Source organism: Talpa occidentalis, unplaced genomic scaffold (genome assembly GCF_014898055.3).
Source record: "Talpa occidentalis isolate TD23 unplaced genomic scaffold, MPIMG_talOcc4v2.1 talOcc4.17, whole genome shotgun sequence".
Classification (NCBI taxonomy): Eukaryota; Metazoa; Chordata; class Mammalia; order Eulipotyphla; family Talpidae; genus Talpa; species Talpa occidentalis.
This window is the reverse complement of record NW_023601754.1, coordinates 11,177,140-11,201,357: the sequence shown is the minus strand read 5'-3', so window position 1 is coordinate 11,201,357 and position 24,218 is coordinate 11,177,140. Positions and strand designations below refer to the sequence as shown.

The window sequence follows — 24,218 nt, the reverse complement described above, 5'->3', positions numbered from 1 at the left end:
GGTGAGGACCCACAGCCAGGCAACCCATTTTATATCGGGGTTGCTCTGTAACAGCAGGAGCCCCAAACCCGCTGAGCGCAGGTCTCCCCGGACCCTGTATAAAAAGGGAGGTTCCAGGTTCCCATGCAGCTCCATCCTCCCTTGGGTGGAACAGGGATAAGTATAGTGATCTGGACTGATGGAACCCCAGGATGTGAGAAACATGCAGAGCCTGTGAGGACAGAGGTGGTGGAGGGGGACAGAGCCAGAAGTATGTATTTTCGCATGTCTCTCTGCTCCATGTGCCTCCTCCTGTCTTTATTTCTCCCTTTCTCCCCTTCTTTTTCCTCTTCTTCAGCTTCTCCCCTCTGCTCAGCTCTAACCCTTGCTATGGATAGCACAGTTACAAACCCACGGTAAAGCAGATCCCCCAAGTGCTTTTAGAGTCACACTGTGTGGCGGGACAAGTTGAAGCTCCGTGGTAAAAATCTTTATAAAAGTCCATAGGGGGCCTCCCTGGTGGCGCAAGGGGTTAAGACACAACCTATGACATTCGCCACAGCCATTGCAGCACTAGTTCGATCCATGGCCAGGGAGCTACCCACATGGCACTGCAGACCTCTCCTGTCTTGCCTGCTGCTCCCCTCAGCAGTATATTTCAGTCAATCTGCCTGTTCTGTTCCCCATTCTGTCTCTGGTGAACCCTCTCACCCCCTCCACCACTCTGGCCTGTACCCCAGTTCTTGTATGTATAAATAAAATCTTTTTTTTTTTAAAAAAAAGTCCGCAGTGTGGCTAGAGAAGCAGTCACAGAGAGTTGCATCAGAGCTCCTTATTGTAAGCTTCCACGGTGGACAAGGACTTTAGGACGAAAGATATACCACAGTGGGGCCCAATGGATATTAAATGTGAACAAAACAAGTGGTGGTAGCTAAATGGGTGAATAAGCTTATAACCATCTTGAAAATGGAATATTATCCTCAATGCATACATCAGGATCTATGGGACACAACAAACAAGGTTCGAGGGCTCGCAAGTCTCCCTATGTTCAGATTGCAGGTGTCTCATCCACGCTCACACCATGTCCTCCATCTTGAGTCATAACAACCACTTATCGTTTGAGGTTTCAATCCTTGAAAAGATGCCCCTTGTGAAGAATACAATGGGGGGCCCCTTAGGGGAGGTCATAGGAGGGACTTTTTTTTGTGGTGAGCCAGGCCACAAGCAGGACGCACGACACTGCCCTCTATGGCTCTCAGGCAGCGTGTGAGGGCTGTGGATTCGGCAAAAGTCCAGGTTATGCTGGTGACCTAAAGCAGCGCTCTCAGCAGAGACGTGCATTCCTTGGGTGGGGAACACAAAAATGCAGATTCTGATTTGGAGGGTCAGTGTGGCCTGAGATCCTGCATTCCTAACAGGGTCTCGACAAGTCTCAGGCTGTGGGATCCTCCGGGGCAGCTCTCGCACCCCCAGGAACTGGGTAGAAATGGGAATTCTTGAACTCACCCAAACAAGATCAGACCCTCTGAGGGTGCATCCTGGCAGGCCATGGACACTAAGGTTGAGAACATTGGTTTACACAGACTCTGTGCTAGCCACATACTGACTTGGGGGTCACTGCCTCCTCCTGGGTGAGCATTCTTTGCTCATCTAACCATGGGGACAATCTGTTATCTCTGTCTTTCTCTATTAGCAGAGTCCTTAGCCATTACGAAAACAAGTTGTTAGATCTAGAAAAAGGTTAACTTGTTAATAGCAATGGGATGAGTATAGTGTGAAGGAACCAAAGTCCCCAGAGAATCTGTTAGAAAAACCTCTAATAGCTGCCAGGCCTTGTTAATACACACATGGATGGGCTGAACCCCTGGAATTTCTGACTCAATAGGTCCAGGGTAGGCCCCAGAATTTGCATGTTTAAGAAATGCCCAGGAACTGCTGGTGCTGCTGGTCCAGGACCATTTTTGAGAGCTACTTCTCTGGAGTGTTCATTCCCAAGTGGTTGTTTCATGCATGGGGGAGGCATGGCTGACCCATGGCTGCAGAGAAGCTGCCAGGGATGAAGAGCCGGGAGGAGATGTTGCAGGGGTCCCTCCAGCATAGAGGGGCTTTGTAGGCAGAAACAAGTCTACTTCAGGGCCGGTCATTAACAAACTTTATTTCAATGGGTGGTGCCCACAGTCAAGTCCATACTTCGGGGGCCTGGGGGAGTTCGGCTGAGACTTCCTGCCCCCTGTTGCTGCAATGATGAAACTTGTGTTATCTGTCACTTAGAAAACAGGACTCATTTGGCTTTTATGTGACAGCAGAATACAACAGCACATGAGAAAAGAGTCAAGTCTAAGGGCCTTAAGCCAGGATGGAGCAAAAGACAAAATGACTCAGCGGTGGTGCCCCAGGTCACACGCTGGATGACAGCAGGCCAAGGATGGGTCACCTGTGTCCAGGCAAACTGAGATTACCTAGAACCCGAGCTTTGTGGACATGTTCTGAAACTACATCCAGAGGCTTGCCTTTGCAAAGGAAAATATAGTTCAGCTTTATGTAGTTACCAGGTTTAATACAGAGCACACGTCATGTATATATTTGGAATAAAATGGTAGCTTTAGAATTCTGAGAATTTTCTCTGTACATGACCGGGCTAGATAAATGCATAGCTGTCCAGACCGAGGGGACGGCTCTTCGTTGAGGCCACTGACCCCGGGACCACTAAGGGGTGATGCCCTTCAGATAATAGACCCACTGGACCCCCGTTTCACAGTTTTCCATGGGAGGACAAGCCACGATCAACTTGGTGGTGATGGGTACTTTGCTGCCTGAGGGGTTTCCCTCAAAGTACACGGTGATATTGTTGATCTTCTTGGCCCGCACAGAGTCGGTGGCACGAATGGTGAAGGCTGGGCTCTCCACAAAGATGGAGAAGTTGACCGTCTGATAGAAAACATTCTTGAAGGGGATGATGATGCTATACCCGGCTCGGATCAGGAAGGGACCTTGGGGCTTGGGGGGCAGCGCCATCCCAAAGAGGGGGATGATATATTCCCCACCTATGTATGACGACAGGATCAGGAGGCCCTTGGTCTCCCCCAGGCGGCTGGGCTCGAAGTAGACTTCCACACTGACCTCGGTGCCCCCCTGCACCCCAGGGGCTGCAGTAATGACCTTCTCGGTGTGGAAGTCCGGACAGTCGGTCTGAAAGGGAACAGATGCACTCAGCTCAGACAAGATGCTAGCGAGCATGCCCGCAGCTCAGCTCAGGCCTGGCCCCAAGCCCGGCGCTCTGGATCAAGCACCCGGCATAGAGTGAGGCAGGCAGCTTATACAGAAGCTGTGCCCTCTATGCCTTCAGAGAGGAGCGGTCACAAATGCATATGCCCATTTTATGACAAAGAAACCGTGTCTCAGAGACCTTAGATAACTTGCCCAAAGACACCCAGCTGGACTGTGCTGGGGGCTGGCCTTGGTACTGCTCCCTTGGCCCTTCCCTCACGTCCCACCCCAAATCCCCATCTGGCTCTTCTTTTCCTCCATGTACACAGAACTTTCTGGACTATGATGGCGAACATTTGAGATGGTGTTTGCTCTTCAGCCTGGATCCCTGAGTGACTGTGGTAAGTGGAGAGCCCTGCTGACCTGCTCTGGATAGACAGCATGAACGAGAGATAAACCCTTTTGGGGCCAAATCACTGATGGGGGGTTTGTTTGTTACTACAGCACGATCTAGCTTCTCCTGACTGATAAAAATGAGAGTCTATGCCCCTTGACTATAGTCATGGGACCCCAGATGTTAGCTGGGCACATGGCCTCTGGTGTAAAGACCACCCCGTCTAGCTCTCCTTGTTGCAAGGTGTGTCCTGGGAAGTTGGAAGGTGGGGGGAAGTGACACAGGCAGCTCCCCCATTCCTCCTCCTTGTCACTGGCTGGAGCATAGAAGTTACAGAAGTCATCTCGTTCCACGTGCACCCAGGCAACTCTCCAGAGGGAAGGGCCTCAGGACACGGGATGTGGGTGCCTTAATTCATGGAGCCTCTATTCCAGCCCAAACCACATAGGCTCACACTGCTGCTTGAGAAAGAAATACACTTCCATTTTGCTGTTGTTTGGGCTTTCTGTGTTATCAGTTAAACCTGCATTCCAAATGATAGAAGGACATAGATGGTGCAGTTGCTGTGGGCCAGGCCCTAAGTCCAGGTTTTATATAAATATTTAAAAATCTTCACATCAATCTTGTGAGGTTGGGGTCCTGTGGCCATCTATAGTTATGCTTAGAGAGCCTTAGTAAGTTATTCACACACAGAGCAGACAGTGAAGCCAGGAGTCAAATCTGGGTGCGGGATTCCACAGCCGTGTCCATGACTATTGAGCAGGCTGGGAGAAGCAAAACTCCCCAACACACCCCACACTGCAAGGCAGCAAGTCTGTAAGGAAGGCCTACAAGATCTGCCTGGTACTGTTTATTTCTTAATAAATGACATTAAGTATTAAGTATTTTGGGTTGGAGGGAGTCCCTGCTCCCTAAGTTTCTCAGTTCTGCACCCTTGTGTGCCCTTTTTCCGTTATTTTTCAGCCCAGACTTCTGGTGAGGGAAGGGCAGGGGGTGGGGCGGGGTGGCTCACCCTGCAGTAGTAATCTGTCTTCTGCCGGGTGTAGTTGATGAACTTGGCGAAGAGGCTCTGGCTGCTGCCGAGAGTGGCCTGGAAGTGGATGGGCTTTTCAGGCAGTGCGGGCAGGGCCTTCAAATTGAGCTCATACTGGTAGTACCCCAAGTCAGTGTTATGCAGAGTTAGTCTCCCAAATGTCTCTCCAACTTTCAGGGGCTGGAACTCAAATGAGAACGTGCCCTGGAAGAGAAGACAGGGTCTCCCGTGAGCCTGAAAGCCCCAGCCTGCCCGCGCCACCCAGACACCGAGAGCGGTTGGTGGTGGAGACGGGGCTTTGCAAGGAAATGCTCATACCCATCCTGAGCCTGTGTCCCAACCAGGCCTTTTCCCTTCCTTGTCCCCCTTCTGGCCTCCCTAGTTCAGGTATTTCTATATCTGGAATCTTTTTGAATCTGAAAATAGGTACTGGATCATCTCTCTCACAGAAGTGCAGGGGTGCAGAGTGTGGTCACAGGAATGGGGGGCTCAGGCCCTTCATTGCTCACAGCCAATCCAGAACAGCTTCCTGGTTTCTACCTGTATTGGGGAGAGGCTTTCTCCTTCAGTTGTTATGGTAGGGAACAAAACAGAGACCAAAGAATATTGCTTATCACAGCAAAATAAGGGAGACATTCAAACGGTTGGCACTAAGACGCCCAACACATAAATTACAGTTTACCCACTTCAGTGGGATATTACGTAGCTGTTAAAAAGGAAGGGGCAGAGTGATAAGCATTGGTGATGACAGTGTAAATGGAAAAAAGGAGGTTCTAGAAATGTATATAACTGTGAGCTCATTTTCGTGGAGGAGAATATGTCTATGTGTGTATAGACAAGAGATAGCAAGGCTAAATATATATCAAATTGTTACCAGTAGCTATTTTAGGTTGGGTGAAATGGGATCGTGAGGACTCTGATTTTGTTTCATATATTTTTGTAGAGCTAAAATTTAGTTTTTATCATAAGCAGTGACTGCTTCTTTAAAAAGTAACTATTCTTACTGAAAAACAGTCTAAGAAGGGAGTATGATTAAATTTGTTGTAGATGTTTAATAGAAAAGAATACAGTATAAACATTTAGATGACCTTCTACAATTTAAAATACTTAGATGAAAATAAACAGAAGTATAAACAAATATAGGTTATATAAAGACTGAAAATAAGTAAAACCCACATAGTCCTATAACCATTAAAGTAATCTAGTGAATACTCAAAAAGTTTCCCTTGGCGAAATTCCAGGACCAAAGCTTTACTTTTAAGTTCTACCAGATAATCTCGTATGCCATAAACTCTTCCCGGGAAAGGAATGAGAGGGAGACCTCGCATTAGCTTAATCTTGCTGGCAAAATTCAGTAAGGGCAACATGAGAAGGGAAAATTGGCTGTTAGTCCGCCTTCTGAACATAGATGCAAAACACCTAATAGTGTCTTCCAGCTGAATCCAGCAATATCCAGCAATAAAGAGAATGTTACATGACTAAATGGGTTTTATCCCGTGAATGAAAAATTGGTGTCACTTTAGGAAAATCAGCTAGTTGATACACTGACAAATTCAAAGATCATATGAACATCTTAATCAATCCCGCAGTCAAAACATTTGATAAAAAATATCCATTCATGGTGTTTTGAAAAAGCTTTAGTTAGACTAGGAATAGGAGGGGACATCCTTAATCTGATAAGGGGGGAGTGTCTATAAGAAACCTAAAACTAACATCACAATAAATGGGGAAACTGAAAGTTTTCCCCTTTAGATTAGAATAAGGCAAACATAATAGAGACAAGAGCTGACGACAGTGACGCCCCCACCTATGAGTCTTTGTTCACTTCCTGTGGGGACTGGGCTATAGGAGAAAGGGGAGAGTGTGATTGATCCATGGTCTTGGTCTCCCGCCCACCGCCAGGTCTGGTCCCACCAGCTGCAGACAGGTGCATCTGGAGGCCCTAAGGGCAGAAGCCTCTATTATAGGTGTCAGGGAGCCCCTGAGGGCCAGGGCTGTACCTCAGAGTTGCCAGGCACTGCAAATAGGGAGGGCAGACTGATGTCAGGTATCCTGCATTCCACGGAGAAGGTCACCGAGTAGGGCAGGGGGTTCTCCAGCTTGATGGAGGCGGACGTGCTCTGCCGGACCAGACTCACCATATCGATGCTTTTTATGATGCCTGAAGGGATAACCCTGAAACTCACCATGTAGTGTAAGAACTCGTTGGTTACCTCATTTCGGAAGATCACCTGGGTTCACGGGGGTGGGAGGAAGCAGGGCAGAGGAGAGGGGTTAGCAGGGGGTCTTCTGCGTCTCCTAGAGCTCTTCCTCTCTGCCTGGGGACGTGAAGCGTGGGCAGCAGGCTGACACACCTCTCCACCCACCCTCGCCCCTGCCAGCCTTTTCCTCCTCTGCTCTGGCTCGGCTGGAGGAGCACTACATAGTGCTGAAGGTAAAGGTGTCACCTGTGGGGCAGCTGGCTGGCCCTGGAGAACAAGCAAAACTGTGACAAGTTCATGTTGCAGTGACTTCACTCCTGATCTTGTTGCTGCTAGCAGCGTTAGCAGTAGTAGTGGTGATGACGATGGTGAGGGCGAGGATGGCATCTCACCCTTAATGAATGGTCACGTCATGCTAGACGTACTTATTGAATTCGCATTGTATAGAGAGTCCTATTATTCCCCTCACCATTTTTTTTTAAGATGAGGAAACTGAGGTTTAGCAGAACCAGGATTTGAATCCAGACTGGACTGACTCTGGAGATCACACCTGCAGCTGTTGCTCCCTGCCCTGCATCTCAGTCTCCATTAGCTGCTCAGTGTTCCCGGGGTGGCTGATGCTGCTGGACACCGGCTGCCCACTGCTCATTCCCAGCGACTCCTGAGAGGCTATTCAAGTCTTTTCTCCTTTTCAACACCTTGTTGTTAATCTTACTATTAGGTAATAGTTCTTTACATATGTCTTTCTACTTTCAACCTCTTCCTGTCTTTAAATTTAGAATGCTGCTGATACCTTCTTTGTCTTTTTTAAATAAACCTTTTTTTGCTTGGAGTAGCATTGGTATATAACATTAGACAGGTTTCAGCACACCTCACTATAAAGCAACATCTATATGGACTACATTATGTTCACCCCCAAATCTCTAGTTTCCATCCTCCACCATGCAACTGATTCCTTTCCCCTCATTCACCCACTGTCTTTCTCCTCCCCTTCTGGTAAGGACCATTTTGTTCTTATAGTCCAAGAGCTTGTTTTTGTTTTGTTTTGCTTGTTCATTTGCTTTGTTTCTTTATCTTCTACATATGTGTGAAATCAGATGGTGTTTCTCTTTCTTCATCTGGTATTTCTCTTTCTTCATCTAGGTCCATCCGTGTTGTTGAAAATGGCAAGGTTCCCTTTTTAAATAGCTGCACAGTTTTCTGTTGGGTATACATCCCGCATCTTCTTTGGCCAGTCATCTGTCAGTGGACCCTTAGGTTGCTTCCAAATCTGGGTTACTGAGAAAAGTGCTGTGGTGAACGTGGGGGTGACACCCTCTGTCTTTTCACTGGAATGTTTAGTCTTTTACATTTTAGTTACGTGTTTGGGTTAAAGTCTGCCCTCTCGCTTGTTGTCCATTTGTCCCCTTCATATTTTCCTTCTTCTTTGGTTGCTACTTTCCTGCCTTCTTTTGGATCAACAAGTAACCTCTTGGAATATGTTCTATCTTTTCTACTGACTGCTTAGCTATGTTTTAAAGCGACAGATTCTTAGTGGTTTGCTCTAGAGCTGACAATTAAAATTTTTAACTTGTCATAATTTGAGTCAAAATTTTAACATTTCTTACCTTACAGCTGGACCCTTCAAACTGAACCATCTAGGTTTGTGCAGGTAGACTGGATGACCTCACACTAGGACAAAATCACCCAATGAAGATTTTCTCAGAGCAGGCCCCTGTCGTCTCTCCCTCAGGGTCCATTACACTATTCAGCCTTTCCCTACAGCTTTCTATTCCTAGTATTCTACTTTTCTTTTTTTTTTTTTAAAGATTTATTTATTTATGCATACAAGAACTGGGGTACAGGCCAGCGGTATGGGGGGAGTGGTGAGAGGATTCACCAGAGACAGAATGGGGAACAGAACAGGCAGACTGACTAAAATACAGTGCTGAGGGGAGCCGTGGGCAAGTGAGGTCTCCTGAGCCATGTGGGTAGCTCCCTGGCCGGGGATCAAACTCGTGCTGCAGTGGCTATGGATGGCTTCATAGGTTGTATCTTAACCTCTTGCGCCACCAGGGAGGCCCCTTTAGTATTCTATTTTCATTTCCACCATAGCTTATTGTTTTTTTCCACTATAGCTTATTGTTCCTATTTCATGGTTTGATTATCTTCCTTTATTCCTTTGAGGGTATTCATGATAATCAATAATTATCTTCTGTTTGCTTTAATAACTCTTTTCTCTTGGGGGGGGTTTCTTATTCATTGAGCTGGTATTTCTATTTTATGGTGGCCATTTTTCTCCACCCCCCCCCCTTTGGATGTTTTTTGATTCTTTGAAGATTCACTGTTGGCATGTCTATGAATGCAATCTGAGAAAAGCAGCCTTCAGGACTGCAGGAGAGGGCACTATATGCCCCTGGGTAGCTTTTGCCAGTGTGTTTTTCTGGAGGGGTATTTCTAGATATATGTTTTTTCACTTTAAATCTTCCCCTAGATTATTCCATCTCCATCATATCTTTGAATATCATTTATAAGTGGATACCTTTCAAAACGCCACCTTCATCCCTGACCTCACCCCATGAACTGCAGATCCACAGATGCTCCACTTCTCCAAAGCACTTATCTCAAATCGTTGTCATACATTCATGGTGTGATTATCTGATGAATGACCACTTCCTGTCACAGGACTGTGTATTCCTTGAGATCAGAGCATATTTTTAGACACTGCTGTGTTACTAGCACTTAGTACATGTCATCTATGCTCAACAGACTCTTGCTGAAGAAATGAGAATTAGAAGGAACAGTTCAAATGTGCAAGACCTTGAGGTGTCTGGGAGCAGATGGCTCAGAACTGAACCCCAGCATTGCCATTATCAGCTGTGTGTGTTGCATGCTCAGCACATTGCTGGATACCATAAGCCCTCAGAACATGGGGCCTTCTTTAATCAGTGTTTGCTGATCTGATGTTGCCTACTGCTTAAGGATTTTCCAGACTCTGTTGCCTCAAAGGTTGGGCATGGTCCTACATGATGGTTGGCTGGCCCTGAAATATGGTCTCATCTGAAAGAGGCTGCACCCCCTGAATGCCCTTGCTTGATGACTCTGAGTGTCAGCCTGACAGGATAAAGATAAGCTGTCTGGGGAGAACATCTTCACTCCTTAATACCAGGAGGGTCAACCTCAGGGTCAAACCTCAAGGGGCCCTGGGCAGAGCCTTGACATGTGGATACCTTTGCAGTGTATATTCCCTCCTTGTACGAGAAGAAATTGAGCTTGTAGTCTTTCTTGGAGCCAGACAGCACATCTATGTAGTCAAGGCCCTTCATGGTTACACTGAGGTCTGTCCTCTCTGGTTTCACCATTTCCACAATGACCCGGAATCTGGGGGAGCACAGAAGCATATGAAAAGGGGGGAGAGGGAATGAGGCTGTCTGCTCAAAGGAAAGAGGGAACGTGCTATCTCTGCTCTTGATTTTAGAGAAAGCAGATCAATCTTTGCCTGACACTAATAATACAGTGACCACCATTCACTAATGAGGAGATAGAGACCAAGAGAAGGAAGATAACATACGCCTGTAACATGACTAGGTATTACAATGGAACACTACTCAGTGATCAAAAAAGATAAACTCATGCCATTTGAAGCAACATGGGTGGAGCTGGCAGGGATTATGCTAAGCAAAATAAGTCAGAAGGAAAAAGCAAAACATTAAATGGTTTCACTTATAGGGAGAGCATAGAAAAACCAAAACAAAGTGTTAGGAAAAAGATAAAACTTGCAAGGTGACCATAGACAAACTTGAAGCAAACAGCAAGGGAGGGGAGGGAGAGGCAGAGGAGAGAAGAGCATGAGGGCCATGGTGGTGGGAGAACTATGGGGACTACACCTGAGGGGATGCAAGAAAATAAATACATTATATATGACTAGATGTTGACAGAACTAGGATTCAGACTTAGGTCTGGACCTTTTTATCCATACGCGTTAAATAGGTGGCTCTTCAGTGAGCCATGCCTCTCTTCCCAGCCTCTGACCCTCCATCAAGAAAGGAGCAGGATGGACCTCCCCTGGTGGCGCAGGCGGTTGAGCGCTGCACCGTGAAGCTGTCCGCAGCCTCTGCAGCGTGGGTTCGATCCTGGCCGGCCGGCAAGAATCCCATATGGTGCAGCAGACCTCTCCTGTCTCTCCCGCTGCTCCCCTCAGCAGTGTATTTTGTCGGTCTGCCTGTTCTGTTCCCCACTCTGTCTCTGGTGAGTCCTCTCACTCTCCCACACATCTGGCCTGTACCCTGGTTCTTGTATAAATAAATAAATCTTTAAAAAAGAAAAAGAAAGGAGTGGGCTGGCTGGCCTCAAGATTGTCTAGTCCTTGCCTTCTATTCTGCTCCCACTGCAACTACAAGACCCAATGGACACCCTCTCCACCCAGGGGCTTAGATAAGACACACACTTAATAAGAACAACTGTCACTATCACTATGATAACTGTAATACAGAGGTCCCCCCAATCTGCAGTTTTACTTTCCAAAGGTTTCACTGAAAGCATTAGGACCAAATTTGGTCCAAGGATAGTATGTACAATGAGATCTTTTGAAACAGACAGGGAGAGGCAGAGAGCATAGTCTTGTACCTTTTATTACAGTGTATTGTTATAATTGTCCTATTGTGTTATTGCTGATTGCTTTAATCTCTTACTTGCCTTATTTATACATTAAACTTGATCATGTATACATACATATAGGAAAATACACAATGTATAGGGTTGGCTACTACCCCCAGCATCAGGCATCCATTTGGGGTGTAAGAATGTACCCCAAGTGGATGAGAGAAAACTGTTGTAACAACTAACAATTACTGAGCACTTATTATGTGCCAGGCACTGTTCTATGAGATTTATAAGAACCCTGCCATTTATAGATAGTGCTGAACAGGAGGAGCTCTTTGACGCCTGAGACGTCCGTCAAGGTCTGGCCGTCAAGGTCGTCTCTCTTTTTCCTGCAGAGGCACTGGCAAAGGAAATGGCCAGGCTAGACAGTGGCAGTGTTCCTTCCACCTCACCCCTATGCCCTGCTGCACTTCCTCACCTCTGGGGCTTGTTCAGCCAGTTACTGATTGGTAGGAGCTCGGTGTAGGGCGTCTTGCATGGCACTTCACGGTAGATATTGCCTACAGCTTTGGGGGACTCAGCAGTGCCATGCAGCATATACAGCCAGCCGGTGCCATCTGGGAGGGGGAAGAAGAGGGTGCCCTGTGGGGAGGAAGAAATGTGGTCAGAGCAACAGAAGGGGTCCTTTGTTAGATACCTCTCAGGCAAGGAGGTGACACAGGACTATGGAGTCTGTGCAAATAATCATAACACTTTTGGAAAGCAGCTTGGAAATGTTTCAAGAGTCATAAAAATCATCGTACGTATTTGAACCAGGAATCCCACCCCAAATTGTTCTAGAGGAAAAAGTTATATACAGACAGACATGCATGCATATGTGTGTGTCTGTGTGTATATGTGTGTATACATACATATATTGTATATATAGCAAGTATTTATTATATGAATGAAATCTGGAGGTAACTTAAATATTCAACAACTGGGGAATGTTAAATTCTCATGCAACAAACTATTAGGCAATCATTAAAAATAAGTATCACAAAGACTACAGAGTTAAATAGAAAAATGCTCAAATATAATGCAAAGTGAAAATAAAATGCAAAATTGGGTATGCTATGATGGCAGCTGTGGTTGTTTCTGAACAAGGATTGGTAGTAAAGATAGCATTTGTAGGGTGGAATATTGTGGTCTATTATTTTAAAATTTCTATTCAGTCACTAAGATGTTATTTTCGAATTAAGCCAAATGTTAATTGCTTGCTGCTTAGTTCAAGACTGAGCCCCTGGTTCCAGGAGTATCCCCCACCCATGAAAACATATGGACCAAAGGGAAGTTCTGGACTTAGTAATCTTTACAGTTCCCCACTATTCCAGCATGAGTTGTGGGGTCCCCTCTTGTCAATCCTCTGGGCTCCCAAACTGACTCTTAGCTTTTCTTGTTCAAATCCTTCCTCCAACCAAGCAGGTAAGCCACGGGGGCAGAGGAAGCCTCGGCCTACCTGATGCTTGCGGTTCTCCACGTTCATGGTGCGGGGTTTATAGGTTATCTCATAAGGCTTGTTTTGCTGGTGGGGCTCCAGGGTGATAAACTCCGGCCCCTCCCAGTGCTCCCCCTCAAAAATGGGGTGCAGATTCCAGGTTTGGTTGGTACGGTTTGAAAGCATGATGGTCTGTGTGTGCTTGGAGCGCACCTGACAATTGAAATTTACCACCTGGAAGAAAATGACAACTCAATCAGACAGTAGAACTCACAAATCTGGAGTTCAAGTAAAAGGTTGAGGCTAGAGATATATGTTATGCAGTTATCAGTAGAGAAATGTCTTTTTAAAGCCAAGAAATTGGATTAGATCACTAAGAATATTTACCCAAAAGAAGGCATTTAAGGACTAATTCCTGGCTGGAATGCACTAATGCTAAGAATCAGGAGATGTGCTGAGGAGAAGGAGAAAACATGGTAAGAGGAAAACCAGGAGAGACTGGTATTCTGGAAGCCATGTAAAGGATATATTTGAAGGAAAAGAGACTAGTTCAAGGTGTCAAATGCTATTGGGAAGTCAAGAAAGTTGAGGGGTGAGAACTGGCCATTGAATTTAGCAACTAAAACAGTGTAGTACTATCAGCATAAAGAGAGTTAAATAGATTAATGAATGAGAACAGAGTTCAGCAATATACCCATACATATCTATTGACTGGTTTTGGCAGTACAGAGGAGAAAAGATATCTTTTTAACAAGTGGTGCTATAACAATTGGATATCTATATGCAAAAAAAAAAAAAAAAGAATTTTGGTTGATATTTTGTACATAGAAAAATAACTCTAAAAATATGGAAGAGCTATATGTAAAACTTTTGTCATGAGTATACAGAGTTCTCAAACCTCAATAATAAGAAAATAACCCAGTTAATAGAAGATTTAAATAGACACTTCAACAAATAAGATCTATGGATGGCCAATAAGTGTCTGAAAAGATGCTCAACATCATTAGTCAATAGGGAAATAAAAATTAAAAAAAAAACTATTAGAATGGCTAAAATGAAGAACTGACCAAATTAGTGCCGACATGGATGTGGGACAAGTGTAAATGTCAAACATCCCTGGTGGGACTGTAAAATGACACAACCACTATGGAAAACAGTTTGGTAGGTTTGTAAAGAGGGGAACATACGTATATCCTATCACCCAGCCATTCCACTCCTAGGCATTTCTCAAGAAAATGAAAATGTATGTTCTTGCCAGGACTTGAACATACTTGTTATAGAATATTATATGATTCATTTATGTAACATTCTACCTATTACTAACTCGAAGACATGGACAGAGATCAGGTGTTATTTTTACCATAAGCAATGTTGCCAGGAAAGTCCACTTTGCGCTTCTAGGAACAGGACTAGCAGAGGATTAACCCAAGTATTTTTTGTTTAACTTTACTCACAAAGCTTATAACAGAATTTGATCTAGCCAAAGATGTGAATGCAAGCTTCCTTGAGAATGTAATGCCTGAGCTGAGAGCTGAAGAATGGATAGGAAATAACTGAACCAACAGAGGGAAATGAGTATTCCAGCAGTGGCTATAGCACGTGCAAAGGCCCTGTGGCAGGAAGGGTAGGTTTGAAAGTTTGATGTGGGCACTGAGGACTGCTTGACCAGTCACTTGTTTCTAACCAGAAGGCTTGGTTAAGTTCACTTGGGGGTTGCTGGGCCCACTGGCCCATCCCTGGGCAGCACCTACTGACCTCTTTCACTGCAGGGGGTCCCACGCAGACTCCAGACAGGGTTAAGCTTAGAGGATTGCCTCCCTGGATGAAGCACAGCAAGTTTTTATAAAAACTCTCCTTGCCCACCTTGGTGGGATGGTAGGTCACTTCGAAAGAAACCTCCATGCCTGAGGTGATATAGCCTTCTTCTGGGCTGATGGAGAAATGAGGCTGAAATTTTCTGACATCCCATTTAAACCTTTGCCAAGACAAAAGAAGAGAGTTTATTAACATCCAGGTGTGTCTGTGTCCTCACTGCTACTGAGAACAAAAGACTGCCTGGGGTTTCAGTTGGGAGCCTCAGTCCCTTGTATACTCATGGGACTGGGAAGGAAGAAAATTCAGGGGGCAAAGCAGAGACAGGGTGGGGCAAGGGCCAAGGTCACTCCTGGGTAGATTGACTCAGCTCTCTCTACAAGCTGAGCAGGGAGGGAAGTGGATGCATCTTATTGCCCAGAAGAGATGCCGCATCAGGGAACGATACGTACAAATGTTCTTACACAGGTGTGCCCAAGGTTGCAGGGTTAGGGGGTGGCCGTGCTAGGACCGGCACTCTCCCGAGACCATGGCCTTAGCCATGCTCTGCACTGACCCAGGAGGTTCAGACCCAGGAGGGTGGAGAGTATCACTTCATGTGAGAGCCGTAGCTGCTCTTGGTGGCACTGGCGTCTGATGGCCCTGTGTGGTCATTCCTCTTGTCTGGCACTAGATCCAGGTAGGAGACAGAGGGTAGATGGTACAGACCAGTTCTTCCAATGCCAGGTGGCACGTTGCACCTTAGGGTCCTGTTCACACTGGGTTCTGTGTGATGGGTGCCCCCTGCAGGCATGCAGCCTGCATCGTTATGGTGGCACACACCCAGTGCCTGTGGGCTGGGTACCTGCTAGCAAGTGGGAGAGTCTTGAAAAGAGAGCTGCCATAGGTATACCTGGCTCCCAAACCTATCTTTCTCACTTCCTGGCTGTGTGACCTTGGGCAAGTCACCCAACTACTCTGAGCCCCAGCTTCCTCTGTGAAATGAGGACAACACAGTACCTACCTAAGAGGGTCATGGGATAATTTAGTGGGATATTATATATAAGAATGCTTGTCATTGCACCTGCGTGCATTTGGAAAAGTTATTTAATCTCTTTATATCTTAGTTTTCTCATCTGTAAAATGGGTGCGCCAAACACTGGTCTCATAGAACTGTTGCTGGGGTTAAGGGCAATGAGGCATGCCTGTGTAACAGGCACTGAGAAAATGTCCTCTATCATACTAATTTTACTAAAGGCAGCAGCGATCAGCCCCATGAGGCCAACGCTGCTCCATCTAGAGGGCAGAGGATGGAAAAGAAATAAAGAAGCGGCCACCCTTGTGAAACAAGTGACTAGTCCAAATCCAGGGTCAGTGCAGGGACAGAACTCTGGTCTGCTCCAGCCTTGGGGTGGGGGCACTGTCCCCCTACCTTGCACCCAGGTCTCCTGTGTTCAACATGACGATGCGGCGTGTGGCTTGTGTCTGGTACACGACTGGTCCAAAGGGAATGTGCTCCTGGTCCAGGGAGATCTCCAGGGCCTGGCAGCAGCCACTGAGAAGGTACAGGGGGCGCAAGAGTCCCATGCACTCCATGAACACCTCCTCGGTGAAGGGAGGGACACGCTTCTTCGGGGCAAAGATGACTTCCAGCTTATGGACTTGTTTGGGCTTCAGCGTGATGTTGTGGAAGGGTAACAAGGTGATAACCTGGACGAGATGACAGTGAGACTCAGCAGCTGAGCACAGGGCAGTGGGAGCCTCTGAGGCCACCATTCCTGGAGGTCTGGCTGCTGCGGGGAAGGGGGAGCGGGCTGTTATATTCTAGGGGGCAAACCTCACTTCTTCTCTCTCTTACCTGTTGGGTCATGGTTGGTAAGTTATTTAAACTTTCTGAGATGTACTCTGTGGAGGAGATTTAGACTGCCTATATAAAATGTGTGGCACACAGTAGGTGTTCAGTAAATGTTAATTCTTTTTGCAACTCCTTGCAAACAACTTCAGTGCTCCCAGAACTTCCTGAGTCACACTTCTCAGTGTGCAGATTAAAATCAGATTCCTGGGTCTTGTCCTCTGCCCTGCCCTAGGCCCACTGACTGGGCCCCGAGTGACCCATGTCTTCTACAGTTTGGATTCATATGGGTCTTCTCTTCCCTGTGTCATGGTAACAATCAAGTCAAAAGCAGCTTTACAGAAGCCTGAGCCCTTTCCATCTGTAAGTTCCTTTTGGTACAGAGTTCTGAGCAGCCACCAGCAAGTGACCCGTGGCAGCAGGGAGTGAGACAATGGGCTGGGAAGCAGCAACAGGAAAGTGATCATAGAGATATGTCAACATACTGACATTGGAAGTCAACCCACAGGTCACTGTGGGTGCCTGAGTGTGGCTGGCACGGGGGGGGAGGGGGGGGCGGTCCTTGGGGCAGAATGCGCACTGGGTCTTTTGCTTTGGCCGACCTCTCACAGCCAGGCTTTCTGAATCCTGAAATCCCCAGATGGCCTGCAGCACTCCTGTAACACTGAATCACATCTAGGTTTCTAAAAGCACAGCCCCTTTCAAGCTCCTAAACCTCAGCCCACCAGAAACACCCCACTCCCTCAGGCTCCCGGAAGCTGCCTCTTCATCTCTTCAATTTCAGTACAGACCTCTCTCCACCGTGAGCCCTTCTGAGGCCCCGTCTCTGGGAGCAGCCCCAATCCACACCCTGTCCCTGCTGGTTTCTGTGCGGTCCATGTGTCCTGTGAACTCCCAGCAGATCAAAGTCTAGGTCATATTGACCTGGCTGTGGGCTGAATTGTGTTTTCCCCAAAGTCATGTGTGTGTGTGATTTGGAGATGGGGGCTTTGGAAAGCATTTAGGTTCATGGTAAGTAACTAGGTCACGAGAGCAGTTCCCTCATCATGGAGTTAGTGTCCCTATAAGAATATACTTGCGAGAACTCAATCTCCTCTCTCCGTTATGTGGGGATGCAGCGGGAAGGCTGCTGTCTGCAAGCCACTAGGAGTGTTCACACCAGAAACTGGAAATCAGAAACTGGAAACTGACCATGTTGCTCTCTGCTTATGAACCCTCTGCTTTCAGAATGTCAGAAAGTCAGTATGTGTTGCTGAAGTCAGCCCAAACGACTAAGACATACCCTAATACTTCCAGTACCTACAACATATTCCCTGAGTAAATTTAAGAGCCAACTGAATAACGGGATGGCCCTCAGAATGAACTGCCTCTGGTCCTCCCAAAGGTCAGTCTGAACACTGGTGACTGTAAGCTGGGGAGCAGGCAGTCGGGACAGGTAGCTTCTCTATTCAGGGAACTCAGGATGTGGGTTCAGCAACCAGCATCTACCCCTACACCGCTGACACAAGTGTACCAGGGGAAAGTCTCTCAGAGGCAGACTGGCGATGTGCATGGAAAAAAACTTTTTCTTTTGGCTCAACAAGTCCACTTCTGGGAATTTGTCTTAATTAGAAAATCATGGATGTATTTAAAAGTTTGGTTACATGGATATTACATTGTTGTTTATAATCAAAAAGTTAGAAATACCTGAAAGGAGTAGAAATAGAGGACTGGCCCAACTATGTCAGGGAGGCATAAATAAACAAATGACATGGAAAATGTTTAGGATATATTACTAGCCGGTAACGGAGGACTGAAAGCAATATGAACATTATAATTTTATTTTTATAGAAAAATGCATGGGAGAAACACTGAAAAAAAAAGGCACCAAAATATTAAATGATTATTTCTAGGTATGAGCTTATGGACAAAATGTTTTCCTTTACGGTTTTCTAGCTATATTCTTTGAAATCCAGATCTTCTGAATCCCCTCAAATCTAGTTTTCTATTTCATGCTGCTGTTCTTTGGAGGAATGTGGCCTCACTAAGCCTTGATTTCCTTATACGTAGAATGAGAAGAATAAACGCACTAACCCTACGCTGTTGGGTGGCACATGGAAGCTCTGATTGAGCTGGCACATTGCTGGTGCCTGAGAACTGTGTGCTGTCAGTGTGGCTAACTTGGACACCTGTGACACCGGGAAGCAGGAAGAGCCATTGGAACCCCAGTACCAACCTTGGGTTCTTGGAGTTCTGGAGTCGAGAACATGACTGACTGGATAAATGTGAGCGGGGCCTGGCTGTTGTTCACGATGCAAACTGTTTTTTTCACAACCTGTCCTGGCAGGAGAGCTCCTAACTTCACAATCCTGTTGGCTGGGTCTGTGATGGTAAGCTGTGGGATAAAAAAAGAGAACGGGGAGAGGGGAGTGAGGGAGGGTCCCTCAGTGAATGCTGTGTCTGTCCAGGGTGTGCAAGTGTGTCCTGCTTTCTTCACATCGGACAGGCATTCACTTACTCAATAAAAACCTTATTCACACAAAATGCCCAATGAATAACTCATCACACAGCTACATAATTACAACTAGATTGGGAGATGTGAAGGGAAAGCTCAGGGCACCTTGAGGATACACTGGAAGGGGCTGAGTTAAACAATGACCCACAAAGAGCAGCACCCACTGGTCCCTGTCATTTGATTAGTCACCAAACTACGAATCCCCCAACTATCTTTACTCCCAGCTCAGTTGTTTCCAAGTTTTCTAAAAGAGAGTCTCTGGCACTAGCCTGTACATTCCTGGAGTTCAGAGAAGACATTTAAGTCACCTCTGGATTTTTCCAAATTACCCAACACACATTGGGTGCTGAATGAGGGAATACAAGAACGAGCAATGAAGGAATCAGAGCCCCTGGCTCTGGCTTGGGTGCAGACACACAAGATGGCAATGTCTTGTTGCTCATCTAGCTTGAAGAAGGCTGCCAGGCACCCGCCCTTCCCATGTCCAGTGGGATGCTGCCACATCCCATGCATTCCCGAGACTTTTGAAAGGTCTTGACCTTCCTATTAAAATGCAAATGCTCTCAGCAGTGTACATTTATTAGGTGCTGGGACAGGCACTAACACAGGACTGGGCCATTTCCTTTCATGAGGAGCACCTGGCTGGAAGGGGTCCCCTAAATCAAACACATTACTGGGGCCTGTGACAGGCTCTTAATCAAGGTGCTGTTAAGGAAAGATGTCCCCTAACTGTAAAGGATACCTGCATACATTGCTTAAAACAAATTTTATTAAAAAACAAACATGTTTAGATCAGTGTAATCCAACACATCAACACAAAGAAAAATAAAAACCATATGATCATATCAATAGATGCTGAGAAAGCATTCGACAAAGTCCAACATCCATTTATGATGAAGGCCCTTGAAATTCTCGGGATCAAAGGAACATACCTTAACATGATAAAAGCCATATACGACAAACTCACCGCCAATATTATTTTCAATGGCGAAAAGCTGAAGCCCTTTCCTTTAAGATCAGAAACAAGACAAGGATGTCCTTTCTCACCACTGCTCTTTAATATAATATTGGAGGTCATAGCCAGGGCAATAAGACAAGAGAAAGACATACAAGGAATCCAAATAGGGAAAGGAGAAGTAAAACTATCACTTTTCGCAGACAATAAGATAATATACATAGAGAACCCTAAAAACTCCACAGAAAAACTACTCGAAATAATCAACCAGTTCAGTAAAGTAGCAGGATACAAAATCAGCACACAAATATCAGTAGCCTTCCTATCACAAGCAATCAATCTGAAGAAGAAGAAATCAAGAAAACCATCCATTTTATAATTAAAACAAAAAAATCAAATCAAATACTTGGGAATAAACCTAACAAAAGAGGTGAGAGACCTATACAAAGAAAATTATAAAACACTGTTGAAAGAAATAGAAGAAGACACAAAGACATGGAAAGACATCTACTGCTCATGGATTGGAAGAATTAACATTATTAAAATGTCCATCCTCCCAAAAGCAATACACAGATTCAATGCTGTTCCAATAAAAATCTCAATGACATTCTTCAAAGAAATAGAACAAATATTGATGAAATTCATATGGAACCACAAAAAAACATGAATAGCCAAAGCCCTACTGATGAAAACAAAGGAGAAAGGAGGTATCACACTTCCAAACCTCAAGCTATACTACAAAGCCATAATAATTAAAACAGTTTGGTATTGGAACAAAAAATCACACAGACCAGTAGAACCAAATAGAGAGCCCAGAAATAAAACCACACTTATATGGACAACTGATCTTTGACAAAGGAGCAAAGAACATACAATGGAACATGAACAGTTTGTTAAATAAATGGTGTTGGGAAAACTGGTCCATCACGTGCAAAAAAATGAAACTAGACCACTACCTCTCAAAAATCAACTCAAAATGGATGAGAAATGGGCATAAGACCTGAAATCATAAAATAAATAGAAGAAAATATAAGTAAAATAATACAAGACATACATCACAATAACATCTTTAAAGACTCATCACTCAAAGCAAAGATAGTCAAGGAAAAGATAAACTCCTGGGCTTATATCAAACCGAAAAGCTTCTGTACAGCAAAAGAGACATTAACTGAAACAGAGGGACACCCCACTGATTGGGAAAAAAATCTTTGCACTCCATTCAACTGATAAGGGACTGATCACAAAGACATACAAAGAACTCACAGGACTCAACAAAAACAAAATAAACAACCCAGTCAAGAAATGGTCAGAAGAACTTAAAAGACATTTCTCCCAAGAGGAAATGCAAATGGCCAACAGGCATATGAAAAAATGTTCAAGATCCCTTATAATCAGTGAAATGCAAATCAAAACCACATTGAGATACCACCTTACACCAGTAAGGATAGTACATATCAGAAAAACAAGCAACAACAAATGTTGGTGAGGATGTGGTGAAAAAGGAACTCTCCTACATTACTGGAGGGAGGGCAAACTGGTCCAACCACTATGGAAAGCTGTCTGGAGGTTCCTCAGTCTACAAAAATGGAGGCTACCATATGACTTGGCAATTCCACTCCTAGAGATCTACCCAAAAAACACAAACACATTGATTCAAAAGACCACCTTCCCTTATGTTTATTGCAGCACTATTTACAATAGGTAAAACCTGGAAACAACCCAAATGCCCAAAAATAGATGCAGGACCAAAAAGATAAACTCATGCCATTCGCAGCAATGTAGATGGAGCTAGAAGGAATTATGCTCAGAGAAATAAGTCAGAAGGAAAAAGAAAAATATCGGATGGTCTCACTTATAGCAGGAATATAGGGGAACCAAATAAGACATCAATGTAAAAAAATAATAACTGTACAAGACACAACATAGCAAAAACAATTGTAAACCAGAGACATCCTGCAGGGGAGGAGGAGGACGAGGGATCAGAGGGAGGGAGGGAGGAGCCCAGGGGACTGAGGTGATGGTGCACGGGTGCATTGGTGAAGGAAACTTTATGGGGACTACAACTGAGGGGGTGGGGGTAAGCAAATATTGTTTAAAAATGAACAATGATGTAAAAAAATTAAGAATAATAAAAAAATAATTAAAAAGAAAAAAAAAAACATGTTTAAAAGAAACCCATGCCCTAATGTGGGAGAAAAACGACATGCTTGGGATGTTCATTTGATAGTCTTAAGCATCAAGACAAAGAATGTATCTCCAGGGCTTCGTATCCTGATTACTAGCATCCACCGGCACAGAGATGTTTGGTACTGGGTAGGGTCTATGAGCCCCTGGAGTTTGACAATTAGCCCCTCCATAAACTGGCTGACCTCTGAGAGGACAGCTTGGAGGCAGAGGATATGAGGTAGGAGGGAAGGCGAGGGCCCAGGCAGGGAAAAAGGGTGGGAAGTGCAAGAAGAGGGTACCAAACCCAAGAATCTCCCAACTGTCTCTCACCTTCATTTCAGTGCCTCTTCCTTTGATTTCAACTATTTGCTGTGAGAGCCCATTGATTTCAAAGGGGATGAGTTCTTGGTAATTGATGCTTTCTCGAGGATAAAAGGTGATTGGAATCTCCAGAGTCTTTCCTGGCTTTATCACATCAACACGGAAGTTCAACTCGAGGTAGGGTGTACTGGAGTACAAACACTCTATGCTGGAAAGAACCGGGAGGAAGGTGTGTCAGCACTGAGCAGGCCGACCCAGAGAAATGAACTCTGTCTCCTTAGATTTCCTGCCCTGCTGTCCTCGGGTCACAGAATTTAAGGCCTGGATGGGACTTCAGGGACGAGCTGTCCCACACTCTCCAGGGCACTCCCTGCAGTGCTGGCAGAGCCAGGCAGCCAAAGCACAGGTTCACAGTGAACCTGTGAACCTTTGCCCAGCACTTCCCACTCTAATTATCCCTTCTCACTTGGTAGTGCCACGCAGGTTTGGTGGTTGCCAGTGAGAGAAGGGCTTCCTGAAGTAGCTGGGTGGCAAAGCACTGGGGAGAGGCATGTGTGTGCTGGAGCCAGAGAGGAGTTTGGATCCAGGCTGTATTACTACGCAGCCATGTGTCTCTGTTTCCCTATCTGTAAAACAGCAGTAGTGACAGCTACCTCGTCAGGCTGTTGTAAGGATTAAATGACATGATGACTATAGCAGCTGCAAAGTAGGTCACAGAGGAAACATTCCATAAAGGGAGCTCCTTTTCCTTTTCTTCTCCCTTTTCTTTTTTCTTCTCCACACCCCCCTTCATTGCTCAACTAGAAAAAGGATCCTGTGACAAGAAGGCACCTAGAACTCTCCAGAACAACCTCTCCTTGTCTGCCGCACAGGTCATTAATTAGAAGGGTCCAGTCAAGCCAATAAATGGAGTCAATGCTTCAAACAAAGTAAGATTCAGATTAAATTAAATCATGCAAGAAAGAATGTAAGCAGGTAAGATCTTAAAGCAGTATTTAATTACATGATATTCTTGTCATTTAACAATCAAGAACACCATCACCACCACCACCACGACCAGAATCATCATCACCATGACAACAGCAGTGTCAGCAGCAGTATTAGCAGTAACAGTAATCACGCCGATTACTGTTACTAAGTTCCAGTAACTGTTCTTGGTCCTCTCTCTAGATGAACTAATTTCACCCACCTAATAGCCCTATAGGAGAGTTACTATTTCTATCCCTTATTGGAGACAGGGAGACTGAGGAACAGAGAGTTTAAAAAAATTGCCCAAGGTCACTTAGTGAGAAAAAAGCTGGGATTCAAACCTACATCTGTGCTAATGCTAACATGGTAGCCACTGGACAAACAGCTATGAAATAAAACAAAATAAAGAACCCAGTGCCTCAGCTGCAAAAGCAACACGTAAGCTGTCTACACCCTCATACTGGACAGTCCAGATATATAACATTTCCATCACCAGGCCTATTGCGTAGTACTGACCTTGAGATCTTTGAGTGGACACAGGTCCCTGGGACAGTCCTTGGAGGTTCAGTTCCTGTTTCTTTAGGAATACAGCCCAGAATCCTGGACTAGAACATTCTATACAGTGATGATCTGAAGAGGCTGGATTTGAATCAGAAGGTGTAGGCTCAGCCTGGACCTACCATTTATTGCAAGGCCTTGCCCTGAGAACTTCACTTTTTAAGTCTCCAAACTCTAGTTTTCACATCGAGTTCCCCCATCACGTGGGGAGAAATAAGCCACCAAACATCTTATGTCATC

At 45.3% G+C, this 24,218-nt stretch overlaps 1 protein-coding gene across 9 annotated transcripts in view; it reads right to left on the bottom strand.

Annotated features, from left to right (window-relative positions):
• Positions 1–2,121: 2,121 nt before the first annotated feature.
• Positions 2,122–24,218, bottom strand: part of HYDIN (HYDIN axonemal central pair apparatus protein) — a 415,526-nt gene continuing 393,429 nt past the window's right edge. For all 9 annotated transcript variants that reach the window (XM_037516090.2, XM_054696975.1, XM_054696976.1 and 6 more), the window contains 10 exons: positions 22,461–22,659; positions 18,731–18,889; positions 16,096–16,373; positions 14,628–14,847; positions 12,894–13,106; positions 11,874–12,037; positions 10,024–10,174; positions 6,614–6,844; positions 4,593–4,817; positions 2,122–3,168 (listed from right to left, as the gene is read on the bottom strand). In XM_037516090.2, the coding sequence (XP_037371987.1) occupies positions 2,686–3,168; positions 4,593–4,817; positions 6,614–6,844; positions 10,024–10,174; positions 11,874–12,037; positions 12,894–13,106; positions 14,628–14,847; positions 16,096–16,373; positions 18,731–18,889; positions 22,461–22,659 (2,323 nt within the window). In that variant the 3' untranslated portion in view covers positions 2,122–2,685. The remainder of the gene's footprint in view (positions 3,169–4,592; positions 4,818–6,613; positions 6,845–10,023; positions 10,175–11,873; positions 12,038–12,893; positions 13,107–14,627; positions 14,848–16,095; positions 16,374–18,730; positions 18,890–22,460; positions 22,660–24,218) is intronic.